At 44.9% G+C, this 22072-nt stretch overlaps 1 protein-coding gene across 1 annotated transcript in view; it reads left to right on the top strand.

The window, feature by feature from the left end:
* LOC112460196 (hepatocyte nuclear factor 6) overlaps positions 1 to 20004 on the top strand; it is a 61728-nt gene extending 41724 nt beyond the window's left edge. Inside the window, exons 2-4 of the mRNA XM_025024791.1 lie at positions 9195 to 9218; positions 10176 to 10291; positions 17452 to 20004. Coding sequence (XP_024880559.1) covers positions 9195 to 9218; positions 10176 to 10291; positions 17452 to 17661 — 350 coding nt within the window. The 3' untranslated portion in view covers positions 17662 to 20004. The remainder of the gene's footprint in view (positions 1 to 9194; positions 9219 to 10175; positions 10292 to 17451) is intronic.
* Positions 20005 to 22072: the final 2068 nt, after the last annotated feature.

The following is a 22072-nucleotide window of genomic DNA, read 5'->3' as shown; positions in this document are numbered from 1 at the left end:
TTACGTAATACGAGAGTGACTCTAACGAAGGTTTTCCCCTCCGTTCTGCGTCTTCGGGTCTGTCCGCCGCGATGCGCGCGACGAGAGGGGGTGACGAAGGTGCACATCGCGGCGAGTCGCCGGTCGATTCACCCGAAAAGAACGCACGTTTCGCGAAGAGAGCAGGGTAGTCGGGATAATTCAAAACAACTGAAAGGGGGGAAGCGCGCGCGCGCCACGAGGGTGTCCCTGAACGAAAATAACTTCGCCACAAGCGCGCAATACAAGGGCGTTGTGCGCCGTCATCGTCGCCGCCGCCGCCGCCGGCGCCGCGAGAGTGTAACACACACACACACACACACACACACACACACACACACACACAAAGCTAACACACATGGGCACAAATAAGGCACGGGTACACACACGTACACGTACACGCGGTAAGACCGGCACGAGCGAGCGAAGGTGTTCTGACGTGAGGCAATTTATTTATTTCCGAGCCCCGGGAAATGTTGCTCAAACGCGAAATATGACAATCCCGCGATATCTCCAGCTGTCAAGCGCGTCTTTTTTTCTCTCCCTCTCTCTCCGTTTCACCAAAACGCGATGCGTCCTCTCGTGTGCATTAATGCGATTGTCGCTTGGCATCACAACGCGTTCGAGTTTTAATCGACTCAAAATTGGCAAGAAAATCTGGATTTAAAAAAAAACGAAACAAAGACCGAAGCGTTTGATTCACTTCGCGTTATTACGTCGAAAATAACGGGTTAAAGGTTGATCTACTTTGTAGATCTTCCCACGTAAATTGCACCTCGCGTCAGACCTTCTCGCGCGCGCGCGCAACACCCTATCGCGCCTTTTGGAGAACGGGACCCGCGGGGACACCCGGTGGTCGCCGCGCGACCACGATCCTTTCGTGGCGAATTCGACGACGGCGATTCGAAAGTTTGTTACGTTGCTGCGGCATGGAAACGAGGACGGGGAACGAGGCGCGCGTTGACGGAGCGCCCCGGCGCCCTCGTTTCCGGTGCCCTTCTCTGTCTCTCGCGTCTTTGTCCTTAGAACACGACACGAAGACGTACCACACGGGGAAAAGTGATCTTTAGACGAACTGCCGCCGCGCCAAGCGTCGACTAGTTTCACTTGCGCCCTGCGCGCGCCTGACGACCTTAATGTTGGAGAATACGGGCCGTCGCGGCAGAAGCGCTTATATATGTATAACATATATCGTGACACGCTGAAATTCTCCGAAACCGTCCGCGGTGTAAGCGTGACATTTCGTGTCGCGCGTAATTCAATCTCCGCAATTTGCCGACGTCCGCTTATGAGAGTGACGGGACCGGACGGTGTTTCCCGTCGAGAAAATTTCAGTCCTTAAATTCGCGGACGGACAAGCCGGGATTAAAGCCGGGATCATCGCGGTGTGGTCGACAGGCGGGCGAAAAGGCGCGTTTGTCGACGCGTGGCCCTGGGAATGCGATGTCTCGATAGACGCGAGCATCTTGCTGCGTGCAGAACACCCCCCTCCGCCAGACAATCCCCCCACGACTAGAGAGTTGTCGTTGAGAGTTACCAAACCCTTTACTTAGCTGTTAAATGGATTGACAAATAGACCCACCCGCCAGGTAGTACTTGTCCGCCCCCCGCCCCTTTTGTTCAGCCCTAAAAACCAGCCGCCCCGTAATTTGTTAGTCAAAACCAGCCCTCTACCACTCTTCAACAAGACAAAGCATGAATGTCGAGAGAAAGTCGAGCACAGATACAAGTACAATCCCACCAGCTGGATACACTCGGCGCGTATATCATACAGCAAGTGAACAGCGAAATGTATAAAAATGTGTGTGTGTAAAAGTAGTAAGTTCGTCTTTCCGAACCGCCCTTAATTCATATCTCCGACAAACGGAGGCTCTCCATATCGCGAGACCAGCGAGCGAGCTTTGTTAAGACCGGTAATATCTCTTGTTGAATTCAGGGCGGTTTGCCGAAATTAGCTGCCCACCGCCAAACGTGCAGTCTCTCTCTTTTAAGGTCGGCCGGACGGTTACACGAAATATGCATAATGTTTAATTATATTTAGGTACAATACGACGTGTTGTACACGCAAACACACGTAAGTATTAACGACGTTAGTTACGTATTCTCGACGTTTCACGATTTACATGCCGGGTTACGTACGGGTCACGCGTCTGTTTGCGCGCTGATATTTGACGCTTGAATTAGTGATCGACTTACGCGTTAATCTGTAATTAACGTAGTCGTTAATGCGCTCGACGGAATAATTATCGATTTAAGCCGGGGAATAAACCCGCGGCGAGTGATTTGACTGATTTATAACTTTTCATGATATCCGGGCGTGTGTGTGCTGTATCATATACGCGTTGATCGAGTTTCTCTCTCACGAGCTATACATATACCGAGTGAAGTATAACAGCAAACACCAAACACCATCTGCGAGTACCGAAAAATTTGCCACCGATTTACCAATACCGCGAAATGTAAAAACGTAAAATCAATCGACTGCCGGTTCAAACTCGTCGCTATTTCCCTTAAACAGGCAGCGTGTCCGTGTGTGCATGTTACGTGTGTGCGAGATGGAAGATGTATGACTTTATCTTATTTTCAGATCGGCCTTGTAACAATCGTAGAACTGTCCGCTCCATTCCTCAAGTGGAACAGCTATATATGTATTCGCTGAAAATTACGAAAAATCGTGCGCATTCATATTTTCATTATTTTAAATTAATGTTCGCCGGTAATCTCCGTTCCGCCAGGAATAAAACGTCATCTCCGAAATCGCGTCGATTCCGCCCTTTCGAGGAACGAGAGATATCGAGGGTGAACCGCGCGGAGGGAAGGGGAGCGACGGAGGGCGGCAGAGCGGAAGGGGAGAAACACGAAATGGGACACCGCGAATATCGCCGGTCGGCGCGGCGCGGTGGGCGCGCCGGGCAATAAGCAATAAAATCGAATCGCCGCCATAAATCTCGACGAAGCGAGAAAATTCGAAGGAAGCCGGCCGCGTCCGCGGACCCCGCTGCCGAATGCGGAGCCTATTCGAACGAGGCGGCGACGGGACACTCGCGCGCTGAATCGTTAGATTCCTGACGAGTGATTCTCACTTATTGCTATAGCGCAAGTCGAATTTAACGCTTGGACCGCCATTATCGAAAATATTGTCGAAATATCAGTCTTGTCCCGAAATTGTCAGACGCGATGAGAGAATTTCAAAATTAATTATAAAAAGGTAACGGCTAAAAGAGCGTTTTGTGTAAAAAAAAAAATAGCGCTGGCGATCTATGGATAAATATTTTAAAATTCTTCATAATGGCAATCTCGAAAAAGTCAAATAAGCATTCATAACGAGCTGTCGCGAATATGTAATTTTGACGTCTCGCACTGAAAATATCAGTTTTCTATTTGTCTTTTTGCTCATCACGAATTCAAATCTCGAGCTCTTAATTTAGCTTGATATATCGGACACACACGATCGCCATTCTTTTCAGTTCAGTTTTTCACCAAGATAGTCTCCCCGAGATACTGTGTATAGGGTAACTGGGGGGAATATGCCAGTGTGGGGAATATGCCACTCGTTATAATTAACAAAGCTACGGCTAGAAGCGTTGTTGTAAATACTGTGAAATTGTTAAAAATATTATATCTGACGTTTTGCCCAAGTTTTACTTATTTCCTGTCAGTATTATAATTTTTATGGAGTAAGTACAGTATGACAAGTATGACAACGTGCTTTTTAGAATTTTCTTAGTGTTTTATTGAAATTGTAAAAATATTCTTTTACATGTTTTTAGACAAGAATGCCCTTCTAAAGTTAAATTACTATACATGTTTGTATATGTGGCATATTACCCCCACATGGAGGTAATATGCCACTTTTGCAACACTTTTGTATTTCTTTCTTTTTAATAGTAAAGAATCAAAATATTTCATTAAAACCATATATAAATAACAGATAAAAGAAGGAAAAAGAAGACCAGTATGCAAAGATACCTCAAAAAGAAAGAGAAATAGGAAAAAAATCATATTTTTCTTAAGTATGGCATATTCCCCCGAGTTATTCTAAGCGAGGAACGAGAGGGTGAAGGGTGATCGCGTGCGTGTATTATTTTATTATATACATATATCAAGGGGCTATTGGGGCCACGTGGCGCCAGCGGGGAACCTCGCTCCGGGAACGAGATCGCAATCATTCTTGAGTTATTCCAAACAGCGGCTCGAGTTCTCCGTCCTTGAGTATGTGGGTGAACGTGCCTACCGTCCGCCGCTCCTCTCTCGTCTCGCCACCCCCTGGAGTGACAAACTCGATTTTGATTGGAAAACGAAGCAATCCGCGGGAGCGGCTAGCCCCGGCTACCTACATCACCCCCGGTATATTAGCCTTCGAGGGCTGACGTCTTCTCGAGTCAAGTCGAGCCACTCCGGCGAATCTCTCCGATAGCGAAAATTTACCTTCAATAATTATTTCGACAAACCGCTCGCTTTTTAGACGCTATCTTTTTAAGAATAATATTACGAGATTCATAAAGACGTGAGAATTTATAATACATGGAATAATCTCTACCGCCCCGCGAAGTTTTAACCCTTTCGATTGCAAATTCGTGATTGGAACTACGTTTAAAATTAATGGGACGGGAAAGGGGGACGCTTCTTCGAGGCGCATCTTCCGGTGAGGTGCATTTTGCAACCTTTTGACCCACGTGGAGCTTGTCGCGGCGTACTCTGTTCGTGCAAGCGCCGTCTCTCCGGCGAGGCACACAAAGCAACGGGAGCATCCCCGGCCGTCACTTCCGCTTTTGTTACGTCCGTATCCAGCGCGCGCGCGTGCATGTGTGTGCAAACACACGTGCACACATAGACGGAGATCGCGGTGCATCGTCGCCGACTTTGAACCACGTTCGATTAAGCCCCACAGATGCGCGCGCGCGTGCACGTACTCCATCAGATTTTTCACGCGGTCTGATTGGCCGTTGTTGCACGGGGCCGTTCGTCAAAGCGACCGTGTCGTTGACAAACTCGCCCGATATATGTATGCCGACCACCCCAGCGCCGTGGTACACCCTCGATTTTATTGTTTCCCTAATTCCCTAGCTCGGGGTATTTTTAAACTCGTCTTTCCATCCCGGCGTCGATTCCAAATAAACACATTAAAATCTAACGACCCGTCCTTAACTCCAAGTTTTTTTTTCTCCTCTTTAATTAAACTCGACATCGATTTTATTAAAATAAATTCGAGAGAAGAGAGATCGTCATTTTATTCGGTATCTCTTGCAAATTTAACTGTGAATTGAAATAATGTTTAGTGAATTCGTATTGAATTTTGTAGTTTTCTCGGTTGAATTTTTCTGCCTGACGGATACCTCGGAGGTGTCCGCGAAAGTGTCGCTTTTCGCCACCCACGGCCTCGTAAAGCGCAAAGTGCAAATGCACACCGTCTGAATTATTTTCCGAGGAGTTTCCGCGTCGGGCACGGCGTTAATCCTTTATCGCGATGCATCACGCGGCAACGCGAATTGGGATATAGTTTGACGTGTCGCTTGTTTGACGCGGCCCCAAATTTTCGCGAGACACGTCATCGTGTCGGGAGAGTCGTCGGTGTCGGAATGTTTCCGCGGCGAATAAACTTTTCAGCAACAGCAAGATGTCCTACGCGTTGTGTGGAACAAAGTTACGGCGACAAAACTTATGAATACGCTCTCTCGCATGCGACTTAACAAACGCGGATCGGATTTCGCGAAAAGTTTGAAGAATATCGGCGACGACGCATATTAAACTGTAATCGGTAATAAGGCAAGAAATAGAATTGAACGGGATTATATTATTCTTGGCATTAATTATTACGTTACTTAAGTGCCAATTTAAAGCATCGTTTAATCGTTGAGATACGTCTTTTCTTGTGATTTTTCCTGAAAATTTAAGAATGGAAGATCCGCGACACACGCAGACCGATTTTTATTTTCATATCTCGTAATTGATTCTCAATAATATGCAATAATTTGGCAGAATCGACAACATGAGCAATCATTTCCTCTCTCTCTCTCTCTCTCTCTTTCTCTCCGTCTCTTTTATTCTAATTTGTTGGCAATTTCCGACCGTATTCACAATTCGTGTTTCTCCAAAACATGATCTTCGATTAAAGTGCTGAAGTGAAATTACGCGCGATACAACGACAGATATGAATATTGTATGACTGATGAAATAATTTGATCGCATTTCATTAGACACCAGTAATTTGCCAACAATTGGCCACTTCATTCTTAACTGCAAATTTATGTAAAAAATACAATTAATAAATTGTACATATATTTACAGAGAACAACTTTTCGTTATCGTATAAATAAATGTTTTAGAAATGATTTAAAGAATTGTATTTTACTCTTATACATATTAAAAGTAATTTCAATATAAATTAAAAATTTAGAAATAATTTTAAAATGAAGAAGAAAAATTCACGTCCTGTTTTCCTGGATTCCGCAGCTCCAGTTTTCAAATTTTCGCAACAGATTTGTAATTGTCAGATAAATAAATCGTTTCGATTGTCGGAAAAGGCGCACGAAGTGGCTTCGTAGCTCTTACGAGTCGATCACCGATGTGACTTATGATCTCTTCTATTTCTCTCTATCTCTTTCTCTTTGTTTTCCGCTCCCAAAGCTCCGAGCAATAATGAACGCGTCAATTTTCTATCTCGTCCCATCCGCTCGACCCCCCCCCGCCCCCCTTCCTCTTGCCCCTCCCGCGACGAAGCTGTCCCTATTTTCTCGTGCAATTTTTTTCTTCCAACTCCTTTCACCTGTTATCGGCCGGCTTGCTAATGGCACGCGATTGCCTTTCGCGTTTATCCGGGAAACGGCGTATTCCCGCGTCTGACCGACGGACGGGTGGCGGAGGGAGGGGGGGGGCTGCGGACTGCGCCCATATCCGCGACCTTTGCCCTCCGCGATCGTGTCGGCGACACGCGCGAGCCCATCCTGACGTTTCATTTCTCGCGACGCGGATCGACATTCGGCTCCCTTCCCCTTCCCTCCCCCGCCTGCCCCGTCCGCGAACGTTCGTTCGGCCAACGGCACGTTGCGAAATTAGCCCTTCACGGGAGCGGCAGCAAAGGAAGGAAATTTTTTTCCGCGTTTCTCTTATTTTCTCTCTCCACGATCTCTCTATTTTCCATTAATTTCCGCGTAGCTTCCGGCATCCGAAAGCACTTAAACTTTGCTCTCGCTCTCTCTGACGAAATACCGCGTTTTTTTTCTTTTAAATAAATATCAGGATGATTTATTTATCTGAATTGGAAAAAAGGAAAAAGATAATAAAACGTGAAACGCGCGCGCATATGTACGTGTCGTCTCGAATGGGGCTGCTTCCTTCCGCGAAGGGGTTAAATCTTTCCGAATCATCTCGAAAGGTTTTAAAAATTCAACAAAGGCTCGGACGAGCAAATGGATCTTAAATATAACATCCCTCCAATTCGACATATCCCATCGATATCCCATCGCGGGGGGGGGGGGGGGGGGAAATGGACGCGAGATAGAGCGGCGAAATCAGTCTTGCTCTGTCTCTCGTACTTTCGTTCTTTTTTTTCGAATTTACATAATTGAAACGGAGGAGAAGGGAGGAGAAAGGTAGAACGCGACGCGCAACGCGAAAAGTCACGAGACGATCATTTCCAATTTCGAACTAATTTTACGGTCAAATTGAAAACGACGCAGTCGTTGTTATTATTATAACCGAGAACACCGCCTATCGATCGGCAAGGGCCATTAAACTCGAAACGACAAAATATAGTTATTTCATAGATGAATGGAGGACTATTACGTTTGAATGGCTATTAACAATTTGGTGCGGCCTGGTGATCAATTATTATGTATTCATTTCTGTGTGTGCGAACGCGCGTATGTACGTACGTGTGTGTGTTTGTATATGTGTGTATGCGTCCGAGGCACGTATGCCGCAATTTAGGACCGGCGACACTTTTTTTCCCTCCCACCGTCTTTAATGCGAAAAGTCGACAATTCTACCGCCGTATATCGATATACTTACAAAATTAATAGAATCGTGTCAGTTCTCTTTTAATTTAATTGTAACGCATGCCGCTCGAGGCAGGAAGAATTGAGAATGCGCGCGAGAAGTGTGAATAAAATTGATTGTCGCCGATATCGGACTGTATTTGTAATATTTGTATGCATCGTTAAGGACCCAACCGGTTGAATAACCCAGATCTGCTTAATTCCGACGGTGATATATGGCGGATATACCGCGCGCGCGATGACGCGGACCGACGAGATCTTTCCGTCTCTCGCGCGCACGCGTGAATACATATAATGTTATACCGCGCCGCGGTCGTTGACGGATGAAAATTTGATTCGCGACCGACTAAATCAAGTCACTTACTCGGCATACACCGACGTCATTCAGATCACATTAAAACGTCATGATGATACATGTATATACATATATATATAGATATACCTCTCTCTCGCCCAGCAACAATGAAACAACATTTACTATTCCGTTCTCATACAGAAAGACAAACACGAAACTCGCTCCACGGACTCTTTTCCCTCCCCTCCCCGCCCCCTTTTCCACTTTCCCGCGGCCGCTCCGGATCCTCCGGTATTCTCTCGCGGAATCGAATTTCCGATGGACGCGTGTTTTGCCTTTCCCCGAGTCCTCGAATTCACGGATCCCAGGAGCGCCGCGGACACAATCCTCGAGAATCGCAAATCCGCGGATCGCGCGGACGAATCCGGGACCTCCCGCCGGTGAGGCTGTCGGAGGGGTCGCGGATTAAGAGGGATCTACGGATTCTCGCGCCAGCGGAGCGTCACAATGCATTCCGTCCCCCCCCCCATCCATTCCTTCTATACGAAAGAGAGAATGCGCATCTTTACGATACACTTGCATCCACCCCCTGCCCTTTTCGTAACCCCCCTTAGTGATATGTATGATTTATTATCAGTCAGTAGCTCTAAGTTTGAAATTCGTGTATGCAACTCAGTTCCTTCCTATAATGACTTGTGTACATGCTACGTTACGTACCTATTACCCTTATTAATGTATATCTGTCTTGGACGCGAAAACGAAGCGAGAGAAAAGATAAAAACGACCTGTCAAAAAAAAAAGAAAAAAAGACGAAAGAGAGAAAGGTCGTGCGACAATCAGCCACGTTCCCACTGACTAACATCGGTCTTTTTTTCTGTTTTCAGCTGCACAGATTCCACAACGCGGAAGTAAGTACGATTAAATTACGTTTGAAAAACCGCAACTGCTCTCCTCCATCCTTCCGTCTCCCACCCTACGTCTCTTCCCGTCCGACCCGATCTTTTCCTCCCTCGCACTTCTTTTCGCCTCCATAATTGCGATTATCGTCGATTAGACCGCTTAGGGGCATCGAAGCGAGGAAGAACTATGCGGAAAATGTCACGGCACGCCAGTGTCGAGGCCCTTTCTGTTTCGTGAATGGAAACCAAAGTGCGAATTGAAGGACTTGGTTAAGCGGTCGGCGCGACGCGAGTCCCTCCCTCCTGTATCAGAACTTGTTCCCGAATCGCTTCGAACTGTCTCGATAATAGCGCTTAATTGGTTCCGATTAACGTGAATCTTCGAAGATCTTACAGTCGCAAGTACAATCTCTCGAGAAACGTGTATAATTATAAAAAAGATATTATCATTTTTGGAGAATTTTTTATCTCTCGGGTTCTAGGATCTTCACAATCGAAAACAGAATATTCGATCCTAGAATCTATTAATAATAATTTCTGGACGAAACTCTTGAATTCTTTGTGAAATTTTCATTTCTCGGAATATTGCTCGGAATATCGCGATTTTGGAATCCTCGAACTTGAATTGAAGCCCATGCGTCCGGCAACGAAGAGTCTAATTAAAAACAGAAAAATGATCTTGTATACCAATACAAAGAGAAAAATTATTTTGCATACCAATCTCTCGTTACCATTGAAAAGGACCGAAATTAGACGCTATTATCGAAGTTTCGCCTCGCGATTATCATCTTCTCTACAGACCCAGTCAGGAACTTCCAAATATACGTACGTTTCGATTCCCAATCGCATGTCGCATTACGTGAAACGGGAACGCACCTGTGCACCGCACTGTTCTCTGTCTCTCCCTCTATATTTCTCTTTTTATCTCCGTCTCTACCTCTCTCTCACGAATTCCTCTAATTTCAGCATGCAAGAGGAAAGACGAGATGGCGAACCAGGCAGAACACCAACAGCCCGCCCCCAAGAAACCGCGGCTGGTTTTCACAGACCTTCAGCGCCGTACTCTACAGGCTATTTTTAAAGTGAGTACCACGCGCGAGCGCGTAGAGACACACAAACACACATACACACGTACACACACGTACACACAACACGTAACTTCTTACCCCTTGTGATCGATAGTAATTGCCCTCTTCTTTCCCGTCCCCTCGGCGATATGCACAGGCAATTGAATATTGAGAGAGCGCTACCGCCCGCGGACTGATCCGCCGCTTGTTAGCGGCGAACTAACTTTCGCGGTCGAGAGCGCATACGTACGCGAGTTCGAAGTTGCACTCATCGCACTCGCGAGGACACCTGTGCCCTCTTCCTCTTTCGATCGATAGACGTTTTTCTTAAAACGGTAGGCTCTACACGGGGACTCCCCCTCCATCCCGCGCCAAGTAAACCCTCACACAGGGAACAGATGGTACACGCAATCGCGGAGTTATGTAAGAGCCCACGACGAGGTTTCTAAATATCGAATCGCGATAACAGTTTCGAGAGGAGAAATTAGCCCTTTTCCAAATAACGCCTATTTACTCGTGGAAATCGCGAGGAGAGATCGCCGTCGGCGCGTTTACCCGATTCCACCCCCGCGGGGATGCTGTTGGCACCTCCGAGGGTAAATGGGGAAATAAATTTTCGCGCGCGCGCGCACATGGCCTATTATTCCTAATTTGGACGAGAAAGAACGGGGGAAATCGCGTCGGTCCGGTTTTTCGCGGCGGAAAAACACGCCGCCGCGCGCCGTGCCTTGCAGATATACCTGAAATTCAGTTGCGCGCGTCAACCGACCGCGCGCACTCTCTCTCCGTCTATCGATCGGTCTTGAATAATTTCGCGGCCGGTTCTTTACTTATGCGCTTCGTATTTCAGCCCGCTGATTGCAACGTCGTGCTGCTGCTACTGGCGGTCGCCGTCACCGTTTCAAGAATGGCCATTGATATTATCCGTTTCCTCATTAGCGTCACGGGCGGAAAAAAAGTATAGCGCTATCGAAAACGCGCGTTTCCCCCGATCGTCATCGCGACGACACGACACGGCAAGAGAGTTCCTCAAATACCATTCGGACAATTTTTTATTGATCCGCCATTGTTTTAGACTAACCACGAAGAAATTTATATTTTACTATTATTTATTTTACATACTTATTATAGTAATAATAGTAATAAAAATTTATACACGTAAAAACACAAATTAAATTAAATTTCTTTTTATATTAAGAAACTGCACATTAAACTGATTTGAACATTTTTGTATTAGTAAGCTGATATTAAACTGATTTGAACGTTTTTAAAAACCGCACCAGCCTGAAAATGGTGGCAACAGAGTTCCTCAAATTTGAATATCGTTTGGATAATTTTTGATTGACTCGCAATTTGTTTTAGTTTAGACTAATCACGAAGAAAATTTTATTTCACTAATATTTATTTTACAGACTTACTTGTAATAATAATAACAGTATCTATACAATAGTATAACATTTACATACATATTGAATTAAATTCATTTTTGTATTAAAAAACTGATATTAAACTGATTTGAACGTTTTTGAAAAGCGTTTTAGCCTAAAAATGACAGACGATATTCAAAGTCTTACCAGAGGAACTCTGGTAACAGCAAACTTGGGTTCATTCATGGTCCAAAAGACAGGTTTTGAAACCGGCGAAGAATAAAAAAAAATGATATCGTTAATACAGTAGAGTTAACCAGACGTTCGCGCGCCAATAGGAATCGAACTCACGAAATCGCGAACGTGTGACCCACGTTGCATCGTTACAGCGGCTATTGCGAACTACGATTACAATTACAGGCAGATGCGCATCGTGGAACAATGAAACGTGATAACTCGTTTCCGATGACGATAAATTATCGCATAAATAGCGGCGCGAGGGGGGTGGGGGGGACGCATACACGAAATTGCCTTTTCTGCGAAATCAACTTTTCTGCTTTGTCGCAAAAGCGATTGCTTTTAGATCGAATAGACATTTTTTTTTCGCGATTGGTGGCGGAGAGGAGGGAGGGTGGAAACGGGGGAATGCGAGTATTACTCTTAATGATCAATTTTTTTTTCCGGGCGATACTCGTGTAAGGGCGTGACGCACGCACGTGTGTTTGTCGTTCGCATCAAATTTGATAAATCTCGACGAGAGTCGCTCGATCGGCCAGATTATTGGAACGATATTTCATAGAATGGAATATAATCCAGAATGGGATTGCAGAATCGCGCACGGGAATCACGCGTCGCCTATTAGCCCGACATTCTATTTCGTGAAACATTTTCGGTTTGAAAGTTAATCGGTTCAAAACCGAAAGAACGATTTAATCGAATTAATTTAATCAGAAGCGCCGATGCTCCGATCGATTTCATTAAGAACCGCTAAGTGGCAAAACACTCGACTGAAATAAACGAGTAAATTTGCCATATCAAATATACAGTGGTCCATTGTGCGCGCGCGATGTACGGTGTACGTGGGTATGAACAGGATATCTAATTGAAAATTACTTTCCCAACTCGTACAGATCTATAAATACCGTTGTTGACACGTTGACTGCCATGGTGGTTATCGAGCGCCTAACTTTTCACCAAATGTCCTGATGGTGTCTGGCGGGTTATGGAAATTTAATAAAGCATCTGCAAAAAAATAAATGACATTTAATATAAAATTTTGAATGACACAAATAGATAAAAACGTGAAGTAAAAAAGGCGCGATTCAATTACCATATGAGGTTAGTAGTTTTATTTAATCACGTAACATAGTATTTTATCATTATTTATTTTATCATGTGATGATGAAAATTCTACTGTAGCATACACGATAAGCTGGGCAATCGTGTTAAATTAAAAAAAAAACAATAAATTAGCGACGTTTAACACTGCGCGGACACGATGGGTCTTTTAGGCACAGTCAATTTTTCGTATTTTACACTTTTCTCTTGATGTTTCAGCATTTAAAAAAAATTGCAACAGTTCCGGCCTATGTGAGTACAGAAATCACTTTTTAAAACCTTTTGAACCTTGATACATGAATTTTTTGTAACACAGAAACGCTTTCAAAAACCCTTTTGGACTTAAAGTCCCAGGGTGTCCGGATGAGTGCTCCAAAAACACGGTGTCTGCGCAGTGTTAAGAATGCCAGGAAAGGTCTTTTGAGTGGTAGGGGACGGCGGGGGGGACATTGATGAGAAACGAATGCGTAACTGTTAACACCAGCCGACACAGCATTGGCCTCGAGAGTGTGAGCTTACTGTTGGGAACTATGCCAAACAGTTGAGGGGAGTCACGCTCGGCGCGACAGTCTCGCGTTTAAGCGACGATCAAGAATCAAGAGACACGGTAGTGTCTCACGCCAAGTACACGCGGAGCGAGACGCACCGGACTCTTTTACGCGAACGCACGAGTTGCGAGGCCTCGAGATTTTGAGATCTCAATAATGAGTGAACGGATCAAGTTCTAAGTAGGCTTGATCGATAGCTTGGGGTCAGCACGTGGGTCGGCATTTGGGGAGGGCACGTGTCTTTATTTTTCCTCCCTCATCTCGAAACGCCCACGAGAGTGATGGGATCCATGGTCACAGCTGCCGCGAAAGTTCCGCGTCGGAATAAAGAGACAGAAACGGATGGGAAATTTCGATTCCTCGGCGAAAGGGGAATCCGGGAGCCGCCTTAATGAACGTCCAGCAAGTTTTATCCGTATCGCGATCGCGCCTCGCGTGTGATCGACGCGGGACACGAAAGGCACGAAGAAATAAAAACAAAGTCCGTGCCTCGGGTTTCTTTCTCTCTGTCTCGCTCTTTCGCTCTTTCTGGATGAACGCCAAATAGTTCGCGAATTGACCTTAGCCCACTTCGCGCATTTCGCGCCGCGCAATCTTTCCCCCAATTGTTTCTCCCCGCGCGATTATCGGATTATCACGCGGGAATTTCTTGATCTGCCCGCCGGGATTCCATTCTGGCTGACATTCGCGAGTGCCTTGAGCCTTGAAGGCCTGGAGTATTCGATAAGAAAAACGCGGTGTTATTGTAATATATATCGCAAGTTGGATGAAAGCTAACGTTGACGTAACCAAAATGATTCTATACTGCTTTACATATGGAGATAAAATTAATACTCGCAAATGATGCTCGCAAAATGGAGAATTGATATCGAAGGATAGATTTCTCTCGCGTAAAATGCATTGCGTTTCGAGAATATAATGGCGATCGCCGGGGCGATCGTACTCACGAAAGCAATTTCCTTTAATAAGGAAATAAAAAAAAGAACGAGTTGAACGCGCGTTGCCCGGGAAATATGTCGGAGAAATAAAATTTCTCCCCTTCGAAAAGAGAAAACACCCGTCTCTTTTTAAGAGGGAGTCGCGTTTAAACGCGGCTGCCTGAGTCTTTACGCAGCGCGTAGGTGCGCGCGTGCACAGCTCCTGCAGGCGATCGCTATTAATTGCTTTAATTGCAGGGATAATTAATACGCGCCCTTTATAATAAAAACACTTCGAGGGCCGCGATTTGCGTATAATGGGCCGCGCGCAGAAATTCCGAATGAGACTTTTATTTGTCCCGGACGTATGAGGCAGACCACCCCTTTCCCTCCCCCTCGATTACTTTCAAAGTAGCTCTTGCATCGCCTTTACGGCGCGGCTCGGTCTCTATCCGGATGAGTATTAATTGCTGTAATTGCGGGGATAATTGATATTCCGTTTCATTGGAAACGGCACTGGAGCGGCGGGACGCGACGCCTTTTACATTGAAATTTTAACCCGATTTGAAAAAAAAATACCCGAGGCTCTTTTCAGCACTCTCTTTAAGACGCGCAAAGCAACGCCATTATCCGCTGACGAATTCCAGTCAAATTTCTTATATACGCTTCTTTCAACAGCCTGACGAATAGATATTTGTCAAAAGTCCTGAAGGGATAGCCGGATAGATAAATGCAACGTCGAACATTTTTGCGACTAAAGAAAATAAATTTATAGGATTAAATATATAGAACAATAAAATAAAAATGTAGGCTCTCTTGAATAAATCAAATAAGGTTGATAAAATTGGCAATAAGAGCCAGACGCAATAATTAGAGCGCAATATATTTCAGTATCAAATAGATAAATAAATATATAAAATAGATGAAAAAATTTATTTCTTTAACTTTTGTTTCTAATCGACGAGAAATAAATTGCCGCTATTTCTCCCCCTCCTTCTTTCTCTCTCTCTCTCTCTCTCTCTCTCTTTCTCTTTCTCTCTCTCTCTCTGAATAATTTTTGTTACGCCTTTTATCGATTATATATTAATAGGAAGGAGTTGAAATTTAATAATAAAATTTTCACAGACACACGCGTGCCTGTTCCAGCTATCCAGCACGAATTCCGGTCAGATAGCCGCGAGTCTCGGGAGGATTAAATAATTCCAAATTCAAGGGTCGCGCTGGCCGAGAGCCCCGCACGTTTTCGGACCGTGTTAAATATCTCCGAAATTAATTAATAATTTAATTCGCGGTGACGCGGGAAATCGACGCGGCCGGGGTTTCGATTTTCAAACGACGACGACGACGACGTCGGTGGCGGCGGCCGGCCGCCGCCACCGCCGCCGATCGCGACAGGCGTACTTTAATTAACTCTCGGTGGACGTTAATTTCGCTTAACTCGCGCCGGAACACGCCGGACTTCGTTTAAGGCACACAGCCGTCGCTATTGATACGCGCATATCCGCGGCCGCACTTCACAGGGGGCTGGCGTGTGTGCGCGGCGCGCCTGCCTGCGGCCGCAAAACACGAAGGCGGTGCCCGTCGCGTCGCGTCGCATCGCGTCGCGTATAGAACGGCGCATCAATTGTTGGAAATGCGGGACACTATCGCGACGAGGCATCGTGATTATTCCTTGACAGCCACTGTGCCGCGCACGGCCCCGTGTATGTTTCAAGCTTCGCGTGAACGTACGTATACGCGTATACATACGTCACGTCATCGCGTCTGCCTGCCTGGCTGACTGCCTGCTGGCTGGTCGAGGGAGAAAGGCCCTTCGAAAGTGACGGCAAGAAAATCGCATATCTCTCTTCCTTCAACGCGATTTTATAAAATTCCGCGAATTTTGTGTTTTATAATACGAATTTTCCTCCGGCGCGATTTTCTCCAAATTAATTCGTTCGAATGCCGCGCTTAATCCGCTTCGTTCAAATATACATTTGTTCTTCATTTCCAATTCGTTTATCTATTTTAGTATTATTTTAACGTCTCTTTAAATATCTTTACATGCTGCAAATTTACGCGTCGCAAATTTACGCGACAAAATTATTTTCCGCGAAACGCGACCGGAAGAAATATTCCGGAATTATTTACGACATGTTTAACGATAATCCACCACTCGTTCGGGGCCATTGGTGGACGATAAACAGTCCCCTGTGGTAAATGGGCTACCACGTTTTCTTCCCACGCGATGTTTCTTACCCAACGTGGCGCGATCAATAACGTGACTCGAGATAGAGTGAATCGATTGCCGGGAGTAACAATTATTGCCAGCCAATACTTTCGCCTGGTACACAGTCGAAATTAGCACACAGAGGATTTCGTGGGAGGTACATTATACCGCGAATCTGCATCTGAATGTGGATCTTTTCATAGAGACGAATAGATTAATTCAGCAGCGATTGAACCAATAGAATATCTTACCTTTACCATGTGCAGACACGTCCTATAAAATATGATAATACATTAAAAGCATTAAATATTAACATAATTATATTAAACTCACATGTTTAATCCATTTTCTAGAAACTTCGTTTCATTTGTAACTTCCATAAATGTATAAATCAAAGTGATATATATGTATATCGTTCCAAAGTCACTGTTTTATTATCTTGTTGTCAGATATATTTCGACGATTGTCTAAAATTAAAATACACAATTTTTTACTCATCGATAATTCAGCAAAAATGATAATACTAAATGTATAAAGCTTTGATCCCGTCCGATATAATAAGATTCCACAGTGAACCAGCATCCTCGATACAAAATATAAAGATGCCAAAACCAATAATTATCCAGTAATTAAATTCTATGTAAATTGCACGTGCGGGCAGAGTAACCTTTATAAACAAGCGGGATTTACGAAAAGACCAAATAATAACATAGTATGTAATTGAAGCTAAAAATAATTTATATCAAAACAAATAAATCTGAATGCAGAATATATATAGATTTTTCGTTTCCCACAGGAGACCAAGAGGCCGTCGAAGGAGATGCAGGTGACAATCGCGAGGCAATTGGGCCTGGAACCGACGACGGTCGGGAACTTCTTCATGAACGCCCGACGCCGCTCCATGGACAAGTGGAAGGACGAGGACCCGAAGACGGTCGCGGTCGAGGAGGAACAGTTGTCGCCCACGATAGGGATCGGCCAGCGCCAACCGAGCGACGTTTTGTGACACACGTCCGACCACGAGGAGTACCACGACGAATCGCCCGACGAGGACCTGTCCTTCTCGTAAGGGCAGCGTACTACCTCGCGGACGTATCCTTGCCGACACGCTTAGGCCTTTCAGACGACCTCTCGACGCGTCACGCGAATTGTAATTCTCACAAGTCACCTCTACGTTCAGAATATCGTTGACAATTGGCTATCCGAGATATCGCTTATATCGGCTAGCCAAACAAAAAATTCTAGAATCGTTTTATTTATTCGACACTTAATTCACCAGACATTTGATAAACAATTAACTTCGAGCAAAGCATTATTTGAAGAATTTTAAATCTTCAGACATCTTTTGCAATCACACGAGAGATTATAGACTATGTAAAATTAAAGATATTAAATTATTATCGTTTTAAATTATTATCGTGTTGAATGCGCGTCAATGAGGATCGTCTTTGAAGATCGAACTGTGTCGAGCAGGGGCGTCCTAGCCGCTGAATGCGAACGATCATTACAACTCCCGCGAAGCGATCCGGATTAGATCCGCCGATCTTGCGTTTCTTTTTCTTTAGGCTAGTGCGTTCCTAAGTATTCACGATCGACAGATCGCTCCACGTTGAAGCTCTTAAATCGATGTTCGAAGTCGAAAAACGAACGAGTCGATTACATACAATGGTTTTCTACTTAATTTGTCACACGAGAGTTACCCGTACGTATATTTATTATTCTCTCACGCGCAATTTGTCTCTCACAGAGTAAACCGGCCGTTCCTCTTACGATGTGCCGTAATTTTAAGGTCGCAACTTGCGTTAACGATAACGACTCGTCTCGCGTGTCTCGACTTCGAGCACCTCGCAAACTTTGTGCCATAGTTTGCCATATTAGCATAAGTTAATCCTGTAACTCGGCGCTGCGCGCTCGATTCTTAGCGTTCTAGTCCACTGTAATAAGTTCCAAGAGGAGCCATTCGCCTGCCCTTCATCAAACTGATCGGAGGCCGAGGCGGTGGTTCCTCTCCTCTAGTCAAAATTCAGAAGCTCGAATTCTGAATCCGCCCTCCGCGCCGAAAAATGCGAAGGGAATTGCTTCGAAATCGCTCGCGTTCTTTCTTTTTTTCTTCTTCCTTTCGCGCAGATAAGTTATGTTTTATTCACCGCGCCGAAACGGGGGCGTTTATTGAAGCGACCTCGAGATTCTGGGGGCTCGTTGGCTCTTAATTGTTACCTTATTTTTTTTTGTTCATCTTAAGAGTAGAACGGTCGCTGCTTTAAGAATAGCAGATATCGCGAGAGCAAATGTCGAGTAACCGCACGGAATTCCAAGCGCTCTGACAATCGCGGGCGAGTAAATACTTAGAAGAGTCCGTTTTCCACTTTTTCTTAATCCTCGAGACAAGCCCTCCCCCTAGCCGCGCACAGCGGCGGTGCCGGAAGTTCGAGGAATCTCCGATGCTCGATCGAGATACGTCACGAGTTAAAGCAGCGATTGACGGAATCCTATACTGCGTGCGCGTTTGAGATTAAAGTACATTTTATTTCGTTCACTGGTTCGTGAGGAACTGGCGGTTTTCGAAGCAGCGATTGACGGAATCCTATACTGCGTGCGTTAACGATTTCGTTTGAGATTAAAGTACATTTTATTTCGTTCATTGATTCGTGAAGAACTGGCGGTTTCCGATACTACGGGGTGTGCTTAAAATCGCGCGATTTCTCTCGCGGATTTTTTTTGCGCACTCGATTTTGCCTTTTCCTCGGTATAGTTTGAATTCTCCGACAGTTGTTGAAATTGTAAAATCCCATTTTTGTAAAGTAGAACAGCGCGCAGCGCGATCGAGGGGAAGAACGCGATTTTTTAACGCACCCCGTACGTATTATTAAATCGAACCCCCTTGAGGAATTAACCGGTTAGCGGTGAGATCCGATGATGATCGCGCAATCAGCGGCGCGCTAAATGCGCGACCGGGCTCGTCGTGTCCCTCGTTGGTCAGACGAAACGTGAACCAATTTTCAAAGTGGCTTCGTGTGAGGGTACACGTGCCAAGTGATATATATATGTATGTATAAACATGTATATCAGAGAGTGGACACTCTTTTGTGCGAACCGATGGCGGGAGGGAGGTTTAGTGGGGAAAGGGAGAAACGGGGAGAAAGAGAGAGAGAGCAATTTTTAAAATGGGTGGCTGCACCGCTGTGTACGAGAGACAGAGACAGAGAGAATGAGTGAGAGCCTGTGAGAAAGAAAGAAAAACAGAGTGAGAGAGTGAGAACGAAAGAGAGCGAGAGAGAGAGACTTTAGCGAGCCGCACTCGATATCGTACTGCAATTGTGCTGTGCTATTGTACATACTTAAAAAAAAAGGAAGAAAAAGAACAAACACGTACGTATACAGATAGACATAACACGTACACACTTTTATTACGTAAGCGGCGTTCGCTAAGCCGGGCGAAAACGAATCGGTGTGACGTTTGATTGCAGAAAAGTGCATTCTAGCCGACTTGCACTTCGCGTCTGTGGCTCCTGCGTAGAGAATTCTTTTGTGCTTCGACACACAAAACACATATACATATATATATGTACACATACACACATACACATACACACGTACATCGACGCGACGTCGCGATGTGACGAGCGATCGTTTCTGCGAGATTTCGTTGGAAACGACATTTTATATCACGCCCTTCTACTTTTTTGTGCGATCGCGAGAGGATCATTTATGCTAGTCGGATTTAGTACAGAATGAATCGCGAGTGAATGCCGAGATTCAATCGGGGATTGACAAAACGATCCAGGAGTATCGAGGGATGAGCTTGATCGCGAAAATAAATTTGCTACATGTTCGCGTGCTTTATCGACTCCATGATAATTAAAATTTTTTTACAATTCCTTTGGCTTGCAATCCAAAGACCGTAAAAAAATCTCATACCGTTAAGATCAAAGATTGGAGGGAATATATTAATTATTTTTCGATTGCACGAGTTCAAACAGACCGAATAAAATAAATAAAATGTATGCGACCGCGATTTCGCGATGAATCGATCGAATTTTGAAAAGCGATAGACTCTCGATACATTGAGATCAGTTTTCTCGAGAAGCACGAAAAGACTCGCCGTCGTGCGAGGTTTCGTAGGGTATGCGATCATTCGTCTCTCGCGAGTGGGATGTCTCCTTTTCGCACGCGAAAACGCCCGTTCGATGTTTGTTCGGCGATGTTACCTACGGCATGTTACTTAATTTATTATATTTTAGGGTAGAGAGGATGCGCGGGCGGCGCGTTTGAACCAGCTTTCGAAAGATAACAGCAGTTCGTCACCGAGAGAGAGAGAAAGAGAGCGTGTAATTTATTGTGTAATATTTTGTAAAGTTATATCGAATCCCCTTAGTGTGCATGGCGACTCGAGGTATGTTACCGCTTTCGTGCAACAGCGACAACAACAGCAACAATCTCCTCTCTAAAGAATCCGAGTACACACCGAATACACGAATTTCCCTTAAAGTTGCACGTTAATTGATTAGCATTTCAACGCTACTCTGATTATTTATTATTAATTTATCACATACGACGTCTCAAATAAACGGTCATTCAAAGCGAGCATCACAATTCTGAGTGTGTTTGGAGACTTGAGTGCTCCGTGCTGGATTAAAAAATACCCAAATGGCGAATCGGCAGTCGGCTCGAAACGCGGAAAAGGACAGGTTCGCATCCCATCGCTCCTGCTTCGAAGGAGCCGCGTTGTCCTGTGATCGCGGGCGAGAGGATGCGAGATCTCTTCCGACACGAAGATAAATCCACGGTACCAAGAGAGACGCGAGCGGCCTCCTCGGTCGTCGGTTTAAGATCATATATAGTACAAAGTAAACATATATATTTATATATATATAATTGTATATATATAATTATATTGTATATATATAATTGTATATATATATAATTGTAATAACAGTGTTTAATTATACATAAGATATAATATATATATTATATATATGAGGGAACGTAACGCGCGCGCGGTCGCGCTGTTTTTTGACGGAGTATGTTCAAATAGGACTCTGTGTTAAATCGTGGAAGAGAAAGAGGCGAAAGAAAACGCGGAATCAGTGGGGAGCGTCGAGTTCTCTCTCTCATGGGAGTTCCACCCTCGTTGAAAATGATTGTGTCACGTTGTCAGGCGCGATAATCACGACAGAGTGCAAGAATTGCGACGGAATTTACCCCGCGATGTTCCTTCTCCATGGTTCCGACGATTCAACGAATTCGCGATTAACAAGTCAGTTTTGACGGAAGTAACCGACTAATAATTTAACCTTGCAATTTGGACGACAGTGCGCGAATGTTGGTATCTTAACGCCAGTGTTAAAAGTCCTAGGAAAATTTCTGCGAGAATTTTTGTATTTATTTTATTACGATTTTATAATTACTGCGAAACG

Source organism: Temnothorax curvispinosus, unplaced genomic scaffold (assembly GCF_003070985.1).
Source record: "Temnothorax curvispinosus isolate PA1 unplaced genomic scaffold, ASM307098v1 QBEX01010385.1, whole genome shotgun sequence".
Lineage (NCBI taxonomy): Eukaryota > Metazoa > Arthropoda > Insecta > Hymenoptera > Formicidae > Temnothorax > Temnothorax curvispinosus.
This window is presented reverse-complemented; position numbering and strand designations above follow the sequence as displayed.